Genomic DNA, 19161 nt, shown 5'->3' on the forward strand with positions numbered 1-19161 from the left:
AAGGCCAACAGGTGCACCCTTCTGCCCTTTTTAAAAACCAACACTTAGTGCTGCTATGTGGCTGGCCAGGGGCTACTCTGGGAGTGAACAAGACAGGCAGGGCAACATTCTAGGCAGGAGACAGGAAGCCGACAAGAAGCATGCGAGGAGGGATAAATGCTGTAGAGAGAATTAAATGGGTGCACGGGGTGGGCTGGAGGGCTGCTCTATATGGGGGGCAGCGGGGAGGGAATCAAGGAAGGGCTCGCTGAAGAGGTGATATTTCATCTGAGCCCCGAATGACATCATGGCCTTGTCTTGTTCATCCGGTCAGCAGCATCTGTTGTGTTCACCACAGGCCATGAGTCTTCGGTTTGGCAGATGCCCGGCTGCCCTTTGCCACCCTTTTCTCCCTTACAGCCAGAGCCTCCGCCTCCCCCCACGCCCACGAAGCAGCCCTAGGTTGTAGTGAATCTGCAGGGCAAGGAGCCGCTCCGAAGGAGTTGCGGGGGGGGGGGGGGGGGGCGGGGCGCAGCAGATGAGCCTGAGGGGGGTCCGATCTGAGCGATGCGGGTGACAGCAGTGCCCACTTCATCGGGTCTTTGCGAGCATTCGGGGAGTTCACCCACTTAAGGCACCAAAGCATCTGACACAGCGATCAGAAAGCGGCAACTCCCTCAATAAATGCCAATAGATGTCCATTCTCGCTGAGGGCTCCGGGTCTCCCTGTGCCTCAGTTTCTCTCGCCGTCCTCTCGGGCCGCGGTATTGGGTGGTAGAGGCTCACAGTCTCCCGAGCCTCCAGGCTCCAGCGGCTAACAGAAGAGGAAGCCGAGGCCGCGGGTGCGTGGAGGCGGCTCCCGGGACCCCGCGCCCGGGCCAGCCCCCGCCCCGCCCCGCCCGGTGGCCCCGCCCCGGCCCGGAGCAGGCCCGGCTCGCGCTCCTTTAAGGCGGCCGGCGGGCGGAGAGCGTGTTTCGCCCCCTCCGACGCCTGAGGTAGCGGCTTCACCTTTAAGGCGGCGCGGAGACTGTTGGGAAGGGCGGCGGGATGGAGGCGGTGGGACCCGTTCACGGCGGCCGGTCCGAGTGAAACGGGGCGGGAGCCGGAGCCGGAGTCGGAGCGGGAGCCGGCCCGAGCGCGAGGCGCAGGTCCGCGAGGGCCGGGAGACCGGGCTCTGGGCCGGCCCGGGGCAGGGTCGTCACGGGCCCACCCTCGTGGAGGGGGCGCGGCCTGGGGGGCCGGGGGCGGGAGCTGGGCCTCCTCGGGAGGGGCGTCCGCCGAGTCGCGCCGGCCTATGGGGAGGGTCGTCGTGGGCGGGGCCTGGGGTGACGGAGACCCGGGATCTCGGCTCCAGGGGAAGGGTCTCCCAGGGCCGGCCTGACGGGAGGAGGGTCTCTGTGGCCGGCCTGCCTGTCGGGGATGGGGCTGGCACTCCCGGAGGGGCCGGGGTCTCCCGCAGGGAGTGAGACCCCACGATCCCCGTAGGACCCTCCTCCGACGCGCCCTGCCCTGGCTGAGAGATTCCCCCGAGGAAGCCCCGAGACTGGGCCGCCTACGCCGGCCTGAGCCGGTGGTCTGGGCCGAACCTGGGTCCAGCCTCACCGGTCTCACCGCATTGCGTCTCCCGGGCCCAGACGAGCCGAGCGCGCCCCCTGTAGGCCCAGCGCAGGCGCGGTGGGCACTGCCGGCCAGGGCAGCGGGGCGCCCCGGGGACCCAGGCGCCCGGGGACGGGGTGTTTACCTAACCCGGGGCTGCGGGCGCTGTGGCCCGGCACCCGCCTGCCCGCCCCCTCGCCTTCACAGGCGGCAAGGCCATGGCCACGATGGTGCTTCCGCGAGAGGAGAAGCTGAGCCAGGATGAGATCGTGCTGGGCACCAAAGCCGTCATCCAGGGGCTGGAGACCCTGCGCGGGGAGCATCGCGCCCTTCTCGCTCCCTTGGTCGCTCCTGAAGCCGGCGAGGCTGAGCCCGGCTCCCAGGAACGCTGTGTCCTCCTGCGCCGCTCCCTGGAAGCCATCGAGCTGGGACTGGGGGAGGCCCAGGTAGGCCTGTCTGGAGTGCTGAGGCGGGAGGTGACCGGAGGGAGGGTTGGAGGTTCCGGAGGGATTCTGGCTATGTAGGAACAGAATCAGAGCAGGACACCATCTGTCCCCTGGAGCTCCATGCAAGGACCCCAGTAAATACCCGCTGAATAAATGAATGGGCTTTGGAGACTCCAGCGGGCCTTCCCCAAGAGAGGCCTGACAGCCATCCCTCAGCCCCCACGTAGAACCCTGTTCCTAGTTTCTCTGCTAGGTAGCACAGACTGAATGGCATAGGAAAACAAAAAGGAAATCCTTACCCACCCACCCATTCATTCTTTTATTTACTCATTAACAGGTAAGTTTTCAAACACCTACTGTGTGCCAGGCAAGATGTTAGGTGCCAGGGATACAGACTAGATTCCTGCTCTAGTCCATTTGGAAGACAGGAACACACATACATTTGTTACACGTTGTGATAAATCCTCCAAAGAAAAGAACAAAATCTTGTAATAGCTTTAAATGGGAAGTCTTATCTATTAGTCAAGACTTCTGAGGAATGACATTTAAACCAAGACCTGAAGGAAGAAATGGACTAGTCTCCAGAAAAGGGAGGAGGGGGAGGCTGCATGTGCAAAGGCCCTGAGGTAGGAAAAATCTTGCAATGGGAGGCTTGAGAAAAGACCTGTGTGACTGGAGCTTCATGGGGAAGGAGAGAGGGACAGACACCAGGCCTATGGGGAAGGCAGGGCCAGATCATGCTGTGCCTGACTCGCTTGGGTTTCAGTCTCAGGAAATTGGGAAGCCTTTGGAGGGCTTTAAGCAGTCAAGGGACACAGTATGACTTAGGTTTTAAAGTCTCCGTGGGAAAAGGTATGGAGAATGAACTATAGCGGGTCAAGGATGGAGGGAGGTAGGAGGTAGTTAGGCAACCGCTGCTGGAATTCAAATGAGAAATGGTGGCTTGGACTAAAGGGGTGGCCATGAGGGTGGAGAGAAGGGGGCCAGTTGTAGATGTTCAGGAGGTAGGTCCAGGAGGACTTGGGAATGGTGTGAGGGAGAGAGGGGGGAACAGGGTAACTCCCTGGTTCGTGGTTGGAGCAAGTTAAGGGGATGAGAGAGCCCGCATGATTAGAGTTCTGTTTCGGCCCTCTTAATTTGGGCTGCTAGGACAAGGTGCAGATGGAGAAGGAGTTAGGCTCTGGGGGAAAGAGTCTTGGCCCCCTCGAATCTTGGCTGAGACACTGGCTGGCTCTGTGAATCCTGAGCAGGTGGTACCCTCTTGGTTTCCTTGTCTTTAAAATAGGGATCATGCCATCTGCTGTATACACTGCCAGGCTGTTTAGGGAGTTTTTTAAAAAGCTAGTGGTTGTGAAAACACTTGTCATTTAGGCATTTGCTAATCAACTAGAAAGGGCAGGGTCTGAGACTGGCCCTCTGGAAGGGCAATAGTTGGCTGGCAGGTACAGAGATGAACACATAGGATCCCCCCCGCCCCCAGTGTGTGCAGGCACTGGCACAGATGGGCAACAGGATGCTGGGGGGGGGGGGGGTGCCCTGCTTTCCTGGGCCTGGGGGCAAAAGAGAGAAGTTTCACTGCAGAAATGCCTCTGAAAGTGAATGGTGGAAAAAAGGTGGAGCATATGCAAGGCCCCAAGGCAGGAGGAGCCTGAAGCTCCGGAAAGGAATCATGGAGGTTGGGCGAGGGGTAGGGCCAAGAGGAGGCTTCTGGGTCTCCTCACCTGCCCTGTGGTTCGCAGGCCATCTGCTGGTATAAGTACCCCATCCCTCCCTGGGAGCCACAGAAGGGCAGGGCCTAGCCTTGACAGAAGTCAGGATGGGGTCTTCCAGTCATCTATCAAGGTTCTTTGGGAAAGTGTTCCAGTCATCTATCCAGGTTCCTGGGGCAGGAGGCAGTGGTATAGTGGCTGTGGCTGCAGCGGCTTGAGTACAACCCCCAAGAGAGACAAAGGAAGAAAATGGCTAGCTCGGGGAAAGCACAGCACCCCAACTCGCCCTGTTCTCCATCAGCCAAATGAGTGGGAGCTGGACCATCAATGCAGAGGACTAGCTGGAGGCCCAGGAAAAAAAGGGATGGACTTTCTTAGAGTCCAGCAAAGACAGTCTAGGAGCCAGGACTCCTGACCCTAGAGGGAAGGAGTTGGGGATCCCCAAGACTCCTGGGTTCAGTCTTGGACTATGGTCTATTTGGGGCCTTGGGAGAAAACGCCCTTGATGAGAGGAGAACTTCAAGTCGCTCAGCTCAGCAGCTCAGCCCTTCCCTGGGCCCCAGGAGGTCCGGGCTCTGGGTGGTCAGGGCTCTGACCCACATCCCGCTGGCTGCCACAGGTGATCCTGGCACTGTCGAGCCACCTGGGGGCCGTAGAGTCAGAGAAGCAGAAGCTGCGGGCTCAGGTGCGGCGCCTGGTGCAGGAGAACCAGTGGCTGCGAGAGGAGCTGGCGGGGACGCAGCAGAAGCTGCAGCGCAGCGAGCAGGCTGTGGCCCAGCTCGAGGAGGAGAAGCAGCACTTGCTGTTCATGAGCCAGATCCGAAAGCTGGATGAGGACACCTCCCCCAACGTGAGTCCTGCCGCAGCCACTGCAAGGCCAGCGGGCAGAGGGCCTGGGCAGGAAGGGCAGCACAGAGCACAGCTCCCACCAGCCGCTGACACTGGGCTACCTCGCACTTTCTTCCCTGATCTCACCCTGTCTTCCTGCCCAGGAGGAGAAGGGGGAGGTCCCCAAAGACTCTCTGGATGACCTATTCCCCAACGAGGAGGAACAGAGCTCAGGTGCGGAGGGGCAGCTGATTCTGGGGGTGGGGGTAGAAAGGGCTGAACAGATTCTTGGTCCTTGGGACTCAGAGATCACCAGAAACAGGGATCAAGTGGTTGCCATTTGATTTCTGATCAGCACATCCCAGCATGATCGAGCTTAACTGACAGGTGTTCCATGTTTCCCTGCCACCTCCCCCCACCCCAAGCTCTATGTGGAGCTGGTGCCACAGTCCAGCCTGGGTTCAAGTCCTGCTGTGCCACTCGTTGCTCTGTGACCACTGGTAGAGTTGTTTCCTCGCAGCGTCCTCTGAGGGTTCAAGGAGGGTTCGAGTGCAGTGGGAGCCCTGGGCCACTGCTCGCCTAGCTTAGTGCCCTGTGCACCTCAGACCTCCTTCAGCAGCTGAGGAGCCTGAGGCTCCAAGGGCAGGTAGTTTGCGAGGACACAGCTTGAAATACTGGAACCGGGACATTACCCACTCTTTCTGGGGGTGATTCTATAGATGAAGAAATTGAGGCAAAATAGTAACTTGCCTGGGGCCACATGTTAGGTGAGTTAGAGGCATGGTTGGCATGTACCAGTCCAGCTGAGGGGGCAGTTAGGTACATCTGAGTTTCTACCCTTGGCCTTGCAGCCCCCAGCCCTGGAGGAGGGGATGTGGCTGCCCAGCATGGGGGCTATGAAATCCCGGCACGGCTCCGTACCCTGCACAACCTGGTGATCCAGTATGCCTCACAGGGCCGCTATGAGGTGGCCGTGCCCCTCTGCAAGCAGGCCCTCGAAGACCTGGAGAAAACGTCCGGCCATGACCACCCTGACGTGGCCACCATGCTGAACATCCTGGCGCTGGTCTATCGGTGAGGCTCCTCGGGCCACGGCACCGTGGGAGTGCCTGTGTATTTCCTGAAGGCTCCCTCCCTGGGTCACAAACACTCGGTGCCTGCCGTGGGCCAGGACTTGGGCTTCTCCAGGCACTGGGGCAGCAGAGAGAGGAGCTTGTGCCAAGGGGGCTGAGCCCACAGGGTACCTGGGCCTGCATGGGCCTGGGCTATAGATGTGAGTAAGCCTCAGGCTAGTGGAGGAGAAAGGTTTGGAAATAACCAGGGAGGGGGCCGGCACAGCTTCTCGAGGCACCGTGGCTAGAGTAGGGTCTTCGGTAAAAAGTGAATCTTCCCAGAACACAAGAGGATTGGAAAGGTTTCACAGCAGGAAGAGCAGAAGGAGCGAGGGCACTGGAGAATACAGAACCATGTGCGTTGGGCATGAGGCAGAGGGGGTGGGGTCTGGGTGAGCCTGCTCCCTACCCCAGCACTGTATGCCCTGGGGAGTTGTGAGTGAATTAGCAAAGCCCCTGAGCTCCTGGAGGATGGGCTGACCAGCTTTCCCATGCTCTGGGTCAGAATCATGTCCGCTCAGTAAAGACAGGAGTGAGCAAGGGCTCTCAGACCACTAAGGGCAGGGCCCAGGCTGGAGGACAATCTCACCATACTTCCACCTGCCCCAGGGACCAGAACAAGTACAAAGAGGCTGCTCACCTGCTCAATGATGCCCTGGCCATTCGCGAGAAGACACTGGGCAAGGACCACCCAGCTGTGAGTGAGGGGGGTGGAGGTTGGGGCTGCTGCTGCTCTCTGCAGCTCCCAGGTCTTAGAACCCTTGGCCAGCAGGGCCCTGGGTCACACAGCCTCCATTTGTTCTCCAACCCCTCTCCCCCCCTCCCCCCACAGGTGGCTGCAACATTAAACAACCTGGCAGTTCTGTACGGCAAGCGGGGCAAGTACAAGGAGGCTGAGCCTCTGTGCAAGCGGGCACTGGAGATCCGGGAGAAGGTGGGAGCAGGCAGGGCTGGGCAGGCCAGGCAGGGGGCCTAGGCCAGCTCTGAGCCTAGCCACTGGCTTCTGCTCCCATCCCAGGTCCTGGGCAAATTTCATCCAGATGTGGCCAAGCAGCTGAGCAACCTGGCACTGCTCTGCCAGAACCAGGGCAAAGCTGAGGAGGTAGAATACTACTACCGGCGGGCACTGGAAATCTACGCCACACGCCTTGGGCCTGATGATCCCAACGTGGCCAAGACCAAGAACAACCTGGTACCCTGGGCCAGGAGGAGCTGCGGCAGGGAGGGAGGGAGGGAGAGGGCTGAGGGAGGAAGGGAAGGAAAAGGCTCAGGTCCCTGCATCCTGCTTTTCCTCTGGCCCCTGCCTCTGCAGGCCTCCTGCTACCTGAAGCAGGGCAAGTACCAGGATGCAGAGACCCTGTACAAGGAGATCCTCACCCGTGCTCACGAGAAGGAGTTTGGCTCTGTCAATGGTGAGTCCATGACTGCCATGTGCCCCCAGCTCACATAGCACAGTCTCATTCTACCATCAACATCCACAGCGGCCAGGCAGGCAGGCCCTCATGCCTGCGGTGTCATGTGCACATGTGAGCATGTACACACACCTCCTGTACATGCTCACATGCACATGTGAGCATGTACACCTTTTGTATACCCCATGCCCTTGGCCCAGAGTCCTTCCCCTTTCTCTCCTGGGCAACTTTTGCTCACCATGGAGGCCCAGCCCAAATGTCTCCCTCTCTGGGAAGCTACCTTCTGGCCCCTGGTGGTCAATCATTTCCTGCTCTGGGTCCTTCAGCCTGGCCCATCATTCAGGCTCAGTTGTGGGCCCAAGGTGTTTAAGGGTCTGCTCCCCCACGCCCCTCAAGGACAAGCCTATGCCACAGTCATCTGTTCCAGAGGAGGGTCACTAATGTTTTAGGTCTGATTCTTGTTCGTTCATTCAACAAGCCCAACCTTGATTCTTCCTGGTTACCCCTCCCCCTCCCCAGACCCCAGTTCTATGTCAGCCCAACCAGCAGAGGCCCATATGGGAGGCTGGTGACAGCCCCCTTTCTTCTCCCCAGGGGACAACAAGCCCATCTGGATGCACGCAGAGGAACGGGAGGAGACCAAGGTAGCAAGCACTGCGGGACAGGGCTGGAGTGGGTGTCCAGGGAAGGAAGGTGAAGTTGGGGGTGTGTAGAGGGGAGGGCCTTCTCCTCCCACCACCTCTGACCATTCTTTCCCCCAGGATAAGCGCCGGGATAGCACTGCCTATGGGGAATATGGCAGCTGGTACAAGGCCTGTAAAGTGGACAGGTGAGGACGCCAGGGCAGGGCTGGGGGTAGAGCAGGTAGCAGGGGAACAGTATTCTGGGTGAGGGCTGTGGCCGGCTGCACAGTTCATACTGCTTACCCCTTCTCTATCAGCTTCTCTTTCAAGGCCAGGCTCACAGGCCACCCCAAAATGGCTTTCTGTACTGGGAAAGCTTAATTATCTCATTCGTGGGTCTCCCAGCTTTTCTTTTTCTTTTTTTCACATTTTTATTTATTGATTTTTAGAGAGAGGAAGGGAAAGACAGAAACAGAAACATCAATCTGTTGTTTCACTTATTATGCATTCATTGGTCGGTTCTTGTATGTGCCCTGACCAAGGATCAAATCAACACCTTGGTGTATCAGGATGATGCTCTAACCAACTGAGCTACTCAGCCAGGGTTTGAGTCTTCCAGCTTTAATTCTTAGTGGCAATAACCCACTTAGGTCCCTGGGGCCAGGTCCCAAGCCCTGGGGTGATTCCAAGACAGGAGAGTGCAGCTGGGCCTCCTATCACAGGGCTTGACACCTAGGAGGGGTAAGATGCTGGTTGGCCGGCTGGTTCCTTAGAGCCCAGTATGGCCTGGATGCCAGGATAGGCCCTGGTTCCTGGGGAACACAGAATTTGAGACTGTCCCGCTGTCCTGTCCACAGCCCCACAGTCAACACCACCCTGCGCAGCTTGGGGGCCCTGTACCGGCGCCAGGGCAAGCTAGAAGCTGCACACACACTGGAGGACTGTGCCAGCCGCAGCCGCAAGCAGGTGGGTGACAGACCTGAGGACTGGGCAGGGACCTACTTGGCCCTGTTTTCCACCTAATGTGCCCTCCACTTCCTTAGGGCCTGGACCCTGCGAGCCAGACCAAGGTGGTGGAACTGCTGAAAGATGGCAGTGGTGGGCGGGGAGACCGCCGTGGCAGCCGAGACGTGGCCGGCAGTGCTGGGGCTCGGTCTGAGTCTGACATTGAGGAGGCAGGGCCTGCAGCCGAGTGGAGCGGGGTGAGTCTAGGGGTCGAGGTGGGCCAGGAGGCTGTGTAGCCAGAATGACAGACAAGCATGTCCACACCACAGGATGGCAGTGGCTCCTTGCGGCGCAGCGGCTCCTTTGGGAAGCTCCGAGATGCTCTGAGGCGCAGCAGTGAAATGCTGGTGAAGAAGCTGCAGGGTGGTGGCCCCCAGGAGCCCCCAAACCCCAGGTCAGCCTCTGCCCTGATAAGTTTACCACGCAGGGTGAGCTTTAAGAACCCACGCAACAACCCAAATGAGCTCCTGACTCAGGGTGAGCTCCCTCATCTCTCTCAAGCTCCACTACCCACCAAATCTGGGCCTCTCCCATCAGCCTCCCTCCCCAACCCCACCCCGATCCCCTTTCCCACCTTCCCCAGTTCCACCATGGGCACATCCTGGCCTTCCTTTCCCCTCAGGATGAAGCGGGCCAGTTCTCTCAACTTCCTCAACAAGAGTGTGGAAGAGCCAGCCCAGGTATGGTGGGTGGAGGCCCAGGCCCCAGGGCTGGAGGCCTGCATGCCCTATGTACCTAATGAGCTTCTCAAGCATGTCTTCACCCGGCAACATTACTGTCTCTGTCTCTGGCTTTGGGCTGGACATTGGGGAGACAAATTAGGGAAACCCAGCCCCTGCTTGGGTGGACATGCAAGTGGCCAGTACCAACACTGTCACTGTGGAGGTGGACAGGGGTGTCAGAGTACCAGGATGGGGCATGGGTGGGGCTCAGGGATTCTGGCTGGTCAGGCCCCTTCCCCTTCTGGCCGGGGAAGCACAGACTGGCAGCAGCACAAGGTTGAGCCACATGCCCCCTCTGCCCACAGCCTGGAGGCACAGGCCTCTCTGACAGCCGCGCCCTCAGCTCCAGCTCCATGGACCTCTCCCGACGAAGCTCCCTGGTGGGCTAATCCTGAAGGGGCAGCCAGTTGCCACAGCCTGCACCCGGCACTGCCCTCACCCCCAGCCCTGCGCATGGGCCTGCTGCTTGTCTTGCCTGACTCTCCCAAGGACCCCTGTCTTTTCTGTTCAATCTCAGGGTAACCTCCTCCCTTGTCATCTCAGCCTGAGCCCTGGAGGCTGGGCCTGCCCGGCTCCAGCTCTACCCCTTATTTATTCCTTCCAGCAGGGCCCCTGTCCCTAGGTTCAGAGCCAGTGAAAGAGGCTGGCTGGGGTCTTCCAGGTAGAGACTCAGTGGCCTGCCATCCCCTGACCCCGGAGTCAAGAACACTAAGTAACTGCCCTCCAGTCAGCACCCTGCCCTGCCTCTCCCCCCCCCCCCGCCCGCCCCCGTCCCTGCCCCTCCTCGGCCGTTGCTTCTGTATATAGAGAAATAAGTTATTGGCCGCGCCCCTCTCCTCAGTCTACCGTACTGCCTGGGCCTCCCCTCACCCTGCCCTTCTCTAGTGGTACCGCCCAGGCCTTAATCACTCCCATTCCACGCGGTGGTATCTCCCAGGCTCCACAACACATCTGGGGATCTCCCCAAAAGGTTCCCTGGGCCTTGTCCCGCTCCTCCCGGACTCTGAGGGGTGTGGACTCTGAGGGATGCGTCCTGCCCTGCCATCGCTCCATGCCCCAGGATGGAGAGTCCTCCCCTTACCAGCCCCCTCAACGCCGGGTCCTGCCCTGCATCCTGGCCTTATGCACTGTCCCTCCCGCCCGACCCCACCCAGGCACTGCCTGTCGAGCCATCCAGCCACGCCTTCTCCCACGCCTGCAGCTTCTCTCGAGGGACAGTGATGTCCCTGCTGTGGCAGGAGGGGCTGCTCCAGTTGTGGGGTGAGGTGGTCGTTCTCTATTTTCAAATGTTGCTGTAGAAATAAAGATGGTTTGAATCTGAGCCGGGCTTGTTTTGGGGCTGAAGTCCAGGGCTCCCAGGGTCTAGGTTGGGGTTGGGGTCGGGGTTGGGAAAGGCTGCGAATGAAGGGTGTGTGTGTGTGTGTGTGTGTGTGTGTGTGTGTGTGTCGCTCACGTCCCGTGTGTGTGTGTGTGTGTGTGTGTGTGTGTGTGTGTGTGTGTGTGTGTGTGTGTCGCTCACGTCCCGTTCCTCCAACTGGAGCCCAGATATTCTCCTTTCCCATAATTGGGGGTCCCAAAGGTCAAGATCTAACAGTTTTCATCTTTGAGGTTCTAGAGAATTTTGGGCTTTGATTGAGCTCTGCTCCTTAGTAAGCTGTTAGACCTTGAGCGAATTACTGAAATTCGATTTTTCCATCTATAAAATGTGGATGAGGACACCTTCCCCCGGGGCCTGTGGCTGAGTTAGGAACGCCAGTAAACGAAGGACCCTGGAGAAATGAACTTTTACTAATACTCCGGGAGGCGGGAGGATAGGGATAACTGCCTCTGTCAGACAGATGTGTCAATCCAGCTTAAATAGAGCTTCCAACCCCAGGACACCATAGGCTCCCAAGCGCTGTCCAAAAGCCCAGGTATGTCCAAAGGGTGAACTACAAGCCCCAGAAGGCAATGCGCAGTGATGAGCTAGAAGGCTCGGGCTCCCCGGTTTACGCCTGCGCTGCGGAGTATGTTGGACAACGTAAGGAGACTACAAGTCCCGAGAAGCAACGCAGCGAGGTCCCAGTCAGGAATGTTTGCGGCTGCGCGTCGCGGGCGGGGCCTCTGGGGCGGAGCGGCCACCATCTTGGAACAGGAGGCGGAGCAGAGCCGACTGGGAGCGACCGAGCGGGCCGCCGCTGCCGCCATGAACCCCGAATAGTGAGTGAGCCCCGCCTGCGCCGTCCGGCGTAGCCTCGATCCCGAGTACGGGGCTGTGCGCTTACCGGGTTGTCCGGCCCGGGTCAGGACTGTGCGGCCCCCACATCCGGGTCCCTCTTCCGCTGACCCCCCCCCCACATCCGGGTCCTGCCCCTCCCCCGGGGCCCCCAGGACCCTGGCTCCACACCCCTAGTTCTTGCACCCGGGGCCCAGAGACTGCGTCCCCGAGGGACGCTACTTGGAGCCCGAGGGACTGACCCTAACAGGCCTTATAGGTCAGGTGACCCGCAGCCCTGGCCTCTCCAGGCCTCAGTTTCCCCATCTGGTTAAAAGTGGCGATTTGGGTGCTGACAATGGCCTCAGCGTTAAGGTCTCTCACCAGATGGTTCCCGGTCTCGGTCCACACTCCTGCCCTTTAGGTCGGGCCGTAAATCCGTCTGCTCTTCCCATTCTCCCGGAATCTGGTTCCTGGGGCTGGCCCAGGGGCTGGCTAGACGCGGGAGGCCCCGAGGCGCCGCTCGGGGAAGCTCTCCCGCAGGTCCTCCCGCCGCAGGTCCTGCCCCAGTCTGGGCCCAGCTGCCCTGCGCTCCCGGTCCCTTCCTGCCCTCTCCTCTCCCTGGCGCAGCCCCAGTGTCCCGTCACACCCCTTCCCTGGCTGTCACACTGCTGATGTTTAGATGAGTGTGGCAGTTGCTTCTCCCCTTCCAGTGAGATTCCCTTTTCCTCAAACTCTCCTTCTTGGTCACTCCCCCTAGGGGTAGGTGGCCCACATCTCTGTCCCAGACTTCTCATGGACAGTTTTCCTGAAGTGTCAGTTCTCTTCTCCCCCCCCCCCCCCCCCCCCCGCTGCCACTTCCTTTTTCTCCTCCAGATCCAGGCCTCGGGTTTCCTCGGGGAAGGGTGAGGCTCTGAGCTGGATCGCAAGGGGGTTAGAGAAGGGAACTGACAGGCTCTCACAGAGACTTGGGGGTCTGAACCTGGTTTCCAGTCTTCAAGTTAACAGCTGTGTAACTCAGGGCAAGCCACTTCCCTTCTCCGAACTCTGGTTTGCTCATTTATTGGGAATAACAACAACCCACTGCACTGAACTGTTGCGAGGCTTAAATGCAAGGGTGCATTTGAAATTCTTAGCACTGGGTCAGGCACAAGTAGGAACGCGATACGTCTTAACTGCTGACTGTTGTTATTGCCACCTCTTCTTAGAGGCTTCATAGCGTGCTCTTTACACAGTTACTCACTCAACAAGCTCTAGGCTGGGCCCTGGCTTCCACTTCTGGGGCCTCCCCTGCCAAGACAGGTACCCCACAGGGCAGTCCAGGCAGGTCCCCTAGATAGTCCCTACTGGGCTCCAGACCATGGAGCCTGTCAGGAATCAGGGTAGGATACCCAGCTCTGTCACCTGACCTTTTGTGATCCTCAGCAAGTCATGTCCCTCTCTGTACCTCAGTTTCCTTCTCTGTAAAGTGGGAATTCATACTCATGCCTTTGGGCCAGCTGTGTTATGGGGGTGGTCAGCTCTCCCCCTCCTGGGACTTGTGGGAGGATCTTGTGAACACCTTAGTACTCTAAACTGAGGCATGCCTCAGTGTGGGAGAATGCTGTAACTGTGGCTCCAGGATGATGGCGGGTGGGCTCCCTACCTACCTTCACACCTTCCCACCCTTTCTCTCTAGTGACTACCTGTTTAAGCTGCTTTTGATTGGTGACTCGGGCGTGGGCAAGTCATGCCTGCTCCTTCGGTTTGCTGTGAGTAAGAAGTCTCCCGTACCATCCTCCTGGGTTTCTGGCTGGTGGCTGGAGGGAGAGTGGGCAGCCCAGAGCACAGTAGTTACAAGACCTGGGGATCAAGGATGAAGTTGCAGGACCTGCCAGCAACATAGCTGACTGAACAAGGGCACGTGGCTGGCAAGTTGGGTGCAATTAGGAGCTTTGCTGGGGCGGGAAACTTGAGGGAGGTTTTCTAGTTAGGCCTCCGGCCTGTCCACTCAGGACATCTCACTGGCCCCTGATCTTCCAGGATGACACATACACAGAGAGCTACATCAGCACCATCGGGGTGGACTTCAAGATCCGAACCATTGAGCTGGATGGCAAAACCATCAAACTTCAGATCGTGAGTGTCGCTCTTCCCACAGTCCCTGGTGCCGAGGCATCCGCCATGGAAGATAGGGGCTCTGGGCATGGAGCCCGGGGCTGACCTGCCCTTCTCTCCTCCTGTCTGGTAGTGGGACACGGCTGGTCAGGAGCGGTTCCGGACCATCACTTCCAGCTACTACCGGGGAGCTCATGGCATCATTGTGGTGTATGACGTCACCGACCAGGTACTCTTGGGCTCACCTCCCCCTGCTTTGCTTTCTCAGCCTCAGATCTTTGACTCTGGCTTCTTTTTACTCTTCCCATCCTCTTCCTGATGTGGCCTGGAAAGGGGACTGGACCCGGACCATTTCACCAAGAGGGAAACAGCAGAAACAGATCCTCAGAGGCCCTGCCGCAGGGTCTTAACAGAGCCAGGCCTCGCCCCTCCCCGACAGACTTGCCACCTTATTTTGGACCATCTGGGCACCTGTGTTTTGAGGGAGTTGAGTCAGTTGCTTGGTTGCTGTGCTGGGCCCATGGCGTCCCGTGTAAAGATACTAGAGAAGCCAATGGCGAGCTTTAGACAAGGAAGCGAGGGGCCTGCACTCTGGGCCCAGTGTGGGCAGAGGTCTGGGAGCCCTGTGCCTGTTGTGGCAGCAGGAGGCGTGTGTCTTTGGCAGCAATATGTTAACTAGAAGCAGTCACGGCATACCTCATAGTTGACAGAGCCTGTCAGTCTTGGGTGCTCATAGCACTCTGGAGGTCTGCATTGTGTTCCCATTTCACAGGTGAGATGGTCTGAGCGGAGAGGAGACTTGCTCAGAGTCCTGCAGCTGGTCACGTGGCAGAGACAGAAAGCCTAGTCTGCTGATTCTACTTTGTTCTTTCTACCAAACCTCGTTGCTTAGTGGGGACCAGGCTCTGGGGACATGGAGATGCTTACATCAGCTCCGGGCCAGGAGGAGTCCCTCTCTTAGGGCAGCGGGGCTCTCCGGCTCACCAGGGACCCGTGGTGGTGCCTCCTGGACAAGCGGCGGGTGAACTGTGCTCCACTCACACAAAGGTCACCAAGGACCTCTAACTGCCAAATCCTGTGACCTCGTTTCAGTTCTCGCCCAGATCGACCTCTCGTGGCTTTTCACTCTGTCCTCTCCTAACTCCAGCTCTCCCAGCTCCTGCTGCGCTAGATGATCTTCTCAGTGGCTTTTCACTGCTTCACCCTGCACTGACCTCCATACCCCGTATGTGGTGCTTCCTGACACTGCCCCAAGCCGCCTCCTGACTCCCTGCACGGTTTGGGCCACTTAGTGGTTTGGCCTCTGTCTTATGTTCTGGGATTCCTGTGTCTAAGTAGCTCTCACTGTAGATCTTCTCCTTGTCCGGCATTCCGCTGGTACTTGGTGTCTGTATCCTAATCTTCACAGTATTACCCAGTGAACTAAGTGGTGGGTCCCGTTTCCTGGGGAGGAGACACGCTTGGAGAGGTGTTAAGAAACTTGCCCATGGTTTCGCAGCCCGGAAAGGCAGAGCCAGTGTTTGAATCCAGGGTTCTTTGCTTCTGAGCGCACCCTCTCCTGCTCCTGGACAGCCTCTCGTGAGCTCCACGCCATCTGCCAGTGTCCACACTGGCCTCGCCATTTCTCCCTGAACCAGCTCTTGCATCCCTCTTTGCCTGGCCAGAAAACTCTTCCCTCCCCCATCCAGACAGTCTGAGGCCCTCTCTGTCCTCCCCCATCCCCGCTCAAATCTGGCTCCTCATAATAATAGCAGTGATGGGATAATAGCAGCTCCTTCTAATTACGCACTTGTTATGAGAAGGCCTGCGTTCATTATCCCATGCTCACAGCCCCACTGGGAGGTACTGCTTTATAGAGGAGAGGAAACTGAGGCTCAGGCCAGGTGACATATCTGGGGTCACACAGTCAATGGCAAAGCTAGGGCTTCACCCAGGATAGTCTGCCTGGGTCCTGTGCTCCTCCCTGCCCCACTCCCTGGTCAGGGCACAGCTTCTCTTCCCTGTTGGTCTCCATCTTCTTGCCGCTCTGATCTGGCCTCTACACTCCTGCCAGGACTGTCTTCCCAGAACACAGGTGTGTTCCTGCCACTCCCTCCCTAAGAAAACCCCCCACTGGCTCCTGGTTGTCTAAGATGCAGCCAGGCTAAGCTCCTCTAGGTGCTAGCCTGCTCCTCGCCCTCTCCTTCCCTGCTTAGGGCCTGTGTCCCAGCAACATTCAGCCTCTCCCCACTCCAAAGGCACCATGCCCCTCGCACTCTGTGACCTAGCGAATGCCGTCTACTCCCCTCGCACCATTCCCCACACCTCACTCGCTTTCTCACAAGGCCAGCTCGTCCCTTCAGGTGTGGGTCAGCTGAGCCTCCGCAGGCAGTAATAGTCCTGGAGCTCCCGCCCCCTGTCCCTGCAGCGCTCGGCACCCTGTCACGCCACCGTGTGTGTCCTGGTCTAGTCCTTCCTTTCCCAAGTGCTTTAGGGCAGGGTCCAGGTATCATTCCTTCTTTATCCCCAGAGCTCAGCATAGGGCCCAGCCTGGGACATGGCAGGGGGTGTAAGTTTGAACCCTGGGACATGGCAGGGGGTGTAAGTTTGAACCCTGGGACATGGCAGGGGGTGTAAGTTTGAACCCTGGGACATGGCAGGGGGGTGTAAGTTTGAACCCTGGGACATGGCAGGGGGTGAAAGTTTGAACCCTGGAACATGGCAGGGGGGTGTAAGTTTGAACCCTGGGACATGGCAGGGGGGTGTAAGTTTGAACCCTGGGACATGGCAGGGGGGTGTAAGTTTGAACCCTGGGACATGGCAGGGGGGTGTAAGTTTGAACCCTGGGACATGGCAGGGGGTGAAAGTTTGAACCCTGGGACATGGCAGGGGGGTGTAAGTTTGAACCCTGGGACATGGCAGGGGGGTGTAGGTTTGAACCCTGGTGATATCTGTCATCTCTGGCTCCTCAGAAAGGAAAGTGGCATTGGCTCCAGCACAACCCTGAAAGTTCCGTCCTTTCCTGCATGCCGGTTGGGGGTGGGGAATGGCAAAGTCCCAGAGAGCCGAGTGAGGAGGCTCTTGGTGCCAGAGGTAGGATGAATGTTAGACTCTGTTCCCAGAATACCTGTCTCCCTCTTAGGCCAGGGTCTCCGCTGCAAGGACCCTTCACCTGCCACGGGCTCCAAGACTTCACCCTTAAAGGGACTATAAGGCACTGCGAGAACCTGGTGATCCTTGCTGACCTGTTCCTCTGATTTCTGTCTCTTCCTGGCCTCTCTCCTGATGCCATTTGCTCCCCAACCTTTTTGTGTATCGGAGAGAGAAGCAGCTGCAGGCCCTTGGGCCTACACTGTTAGGTGTTGGGCCGTCGGCAGACAGCTGGGGCCGGGCTGGGGCTGGCTTTTGGAGTCTCAGACAGAGGAGGGCAGGGAGGAGAGTGGAGCCTGGAGGAGAGCACTTCCTGTGGGTCCCTTGAGTCCAGGGCCGCCCCTTCCCCTCAAAGCCCCTGCTCTCCATGTCTAGGGTAGCCGTGGGAGTGGGGAGCAAAGTAACTTTTGGCCCCGGCTGCCCTAGGAATCCTATGCCAACGTGAAGCAGTGGCTACAGGAGATCGACCGCTATGCCAGCGAGAATGTCAACAAGCTCCTGGTGGGCAACAAGAGTGACCTCACCACCAAGAAGGTGGTGGACAACACCACAGCCAAGGTGAGCGGCCGGGGCCAGGCCTCCCAGGGGGGCGGGGGCGACTGCCTCTCACGCCCGCCTCTCTCCTCTTCTCTCCCCTGGTCAGGAGTTTGCAGACTCTCTGGGCATCCCCTTCCTGGAGACGAGTGCCAAGAATGCTACCAACGTTGAGCAGGCGTTCATGACCATGGCTGCTGAAATAAAAAAGCGGATGGGGCCTGGGGCTGCCACCGGGGGTGAGCGACCCAACCTCAAGATCGACAGCACCCCTGTGAAGCCAGCTGGTGGCGGCTGTTGCTAGAAGGGGCATGGGGGTGGGACAGGAGGGGCACCTTCTCCAGATGATGCTCCTGGAGGGGGCAGGAGGTGCCTCCCTCTCCTGGGGTATTTGAGTCTGTGGCTTTGGGGTGTCCTTGGCTCCTCATCTCCCTCTGGCCCATCTGCCTGCCACCCTGAGCCTCGGTTCTACCCGGGCCCCCAAGGGAGGACACCCAGGACCTGGGGCTGGGGCGGGGGCGGGCCTTGCTCTGCGGCGGCCTCTAGGTGACTAAAAGATCCCCCACCGTTCACTTTTCTTTGGGATGAGGGCCCCTCTGTCTGTCTCCCTCCCCGGCCCCCCTGTATGCTGCAGTGGGTTTCTCTCCTTATTCTTTTCTCCCCTGCCCGACCCTTCCCCACAAACTGAGGGCCTCCCTGGCCTCTACTGCCCCAGGCTGAAGTCAGTGCCCAGGGTCAGAAATGGGACCGGGGGACCAGGACCTGGGATCCAGGGTCCTAGGTCGGACCTCAGGATGGGCATGGGGGTTACAGGGGTCAACAGCCCCCCCTTTCGCCACCTCCCTACTGCTCCTCCCACCCCTCCCACACTCACAGCTCCAGCCGTCCAGCTACAGTGAGGTCTGAGCCCATCTAGTGCAGGTGGGCGGGCAGCCGAGCTGGGCCTGTGTCTTGTGCCCAGAGGGAGCCTGCTCTTGCCACCCCCTGCCCTGCCAGAGCCAGGCCCATGTGCTGCCTGCCCACCGTGCCCCTTTGTCCTCGAGGCAGGCGGAGGTGGAAGGCGCACCGTGCCAGAGGCTGGGCACCAGCCTTAACCCTCACTCTGCCGGCACCTCCTCCCTCCCTTCCTTGGAGCCTACGAGGGCAGATCCTCGTCCTCTGTTGCTACTTCTCTGGGGAATATGGGTGCAACCCAGGGTTGGGGGCCTCTCTGCTCACCCCCTCCCACCCAGGATCCTAGCCCCTGGCCCTCTGGCACAGCTTCTTCCTGCAAAAAACAAACCTTTGGTCTCTACCTGACAAGCCATGTCCCTTGTGCTGTCTCTCGCCTGTCCCACCTGTGCCCTGCCTTCCAGCTTGTATTTAAGTCCCTCTCCCAGGTTCCCCTCTGGTGTCATGTCAGGCATTTTGCAAGGAAAAGCCACTTTGGGGAAAAGACAGAAAGGACAAAAAAATAAATTTCCACTGGCCCTCGGGTGAGCCGAGGGTTTTTGCAAGGAAGTTGCGGTGGCTGTGTGTGGTCTGTGGTGGGAGCCGCCTTGAGGTGGGGGTTGGAACTGGAGCCCTGGGCTTGGTGGGCTGCACAGGGGCCTGGGCTTGGGCTGTACCCCAGGGTTGCTGTCCAAAGTCCTTGACCCACTTCCTGAAGCCAGGAGAGCTGCGGCTTGTGCTTGTGGTCTGTCCCCCTGGGGCCCAGCACGATTCCAACAGGGAAGGAGGCAGGCCATCAGCAACCAGGTGAATGCCAACACCCGCTCAGCACACAACCAGGGTGT

General features: G+C 59.0%; 2 protein-coding genes across 3 annotated transcripts; both read left to right on the forward strand.

The window, feature by feature from the left end:
* Nucleotides 1-896: 896 nt before the first annotated feature.
* KLC2 (kinesin light chain 2) lies at nt 897-10753 on the forward strand. 2 transcript variants are annotated; one of them, XM_079789046.1, is made up of 16 exons: nt 897-974; nt 1783-2021; nt 4350-4580; nt 4723-4792; nt 5410-5632; nt 6280-6367; nt 6503-6604; nt 6689-6862; nt 6983-7082; nt 7677-7726; nt 7844-7911; nt 8563-8671; nt 8749-8907; nt 8980-9104; nt 9333-9390; nt 9738-10753. In XM_079789046.1, exons 2-16 carry the CDS (start codon nt 1794-1796, stop codon nt 9819-9821), a joined length of 1869 nt encoding a protein of 622 aa, XP_079645172.1. In that variant the 5' UTR covers nt 897-974; nt 1783-1793; the 3' UTR covers nt 9822-10753. The 2 variants fall into 2 exon arrangements, with proteins under 2 accessions (XP_079645172.1, XP_079645171.1); XM_079789045.1 differs by lacking the exon at nt 897-974 and adding an exon at nt 1007-1127.
* Nucleotides 10754-11489: 736 nt separating this feature from the next.
* RAB1B (RAB1B, member RAS oncogene family) lies at nt 11490-18886 on the forward strand. The gene is made up of 6 exons (XM_079789047.1): nt 11490-11631; nt 13305-13377; nt 13649-13744; nt 13857-13952; nt 17279-17410; nt 17496-18886. The coding sequence occupies exons 1-6, from the start codon at nt 11504-11506 to the stop codon at nt 17688-17690; spliced, it is 720 nt and encodes a 239-aa protein (XP_079645173.1). The 5' UTR covers nt 11490-11503; the 3' UTR covers nt 17691-18886.
* The last annotated feature ends 275 nt before the right edge of the window (nt 18887-19161 follow it).

The sequence above is a fragment of the Cnephaeus nilssonii genome (assembly GCF_951640355.1).
Source record: "Cnephaeus nilssonii genome assembly, chromosome: 13".
NCBI lineage: Eukaryota > Metazoa > Chordata > Mammalia > Chiroptera > Vespertilionidae > Cnephaeus > Cnephaeus nilssonii.

Bases quoted from the DNA above. Each gene is read 5' to 3' on its own strand.
- KLC2 (XM_079789046.1), top strand. From the start codon at position 1,794: ATGGCCACGATGGTGCTTCCGCGAGAGGAGAAGCTGAGCCAGGATGAG. The intron at 5,633-6,279 runs GTGAGGCTCCTC...CACCTGCCCCAG, and splicing joins ATCCTGGCGCTGGTCTATCG to GGACCAGAACAAGTACAAAG. The intron at 7,912-8,562 runs GTGAGGACGCCA...TCCTGTCCACAG, and splicing joins AAGGCCTGTAAAGTGGACAG to CCCCACAGTCAACACCACCC.
- RAB1B (XM_079789047.1), top strand. From the start codon at position 11,504: ATGTTTGCGGCTGCGCGTCGCGGGCGGGGCCTCTGGGGCGGAGCGGCC. The intron at 11,632-13,304 runs GTGAGTGAGCCC...CTTTCTCTCTAG, and splicing joins GCCGCCATGAACCCCGAATA to TGACTACCTGTTTAAGCTGC. The intron at 13,378-13,648 runs GTGAGTAAGAAG...CTGATCTTCCAG, and splicing joins GCCTGCTCCTTCGGTTTGCT to GATGACACATACACAGAGAG.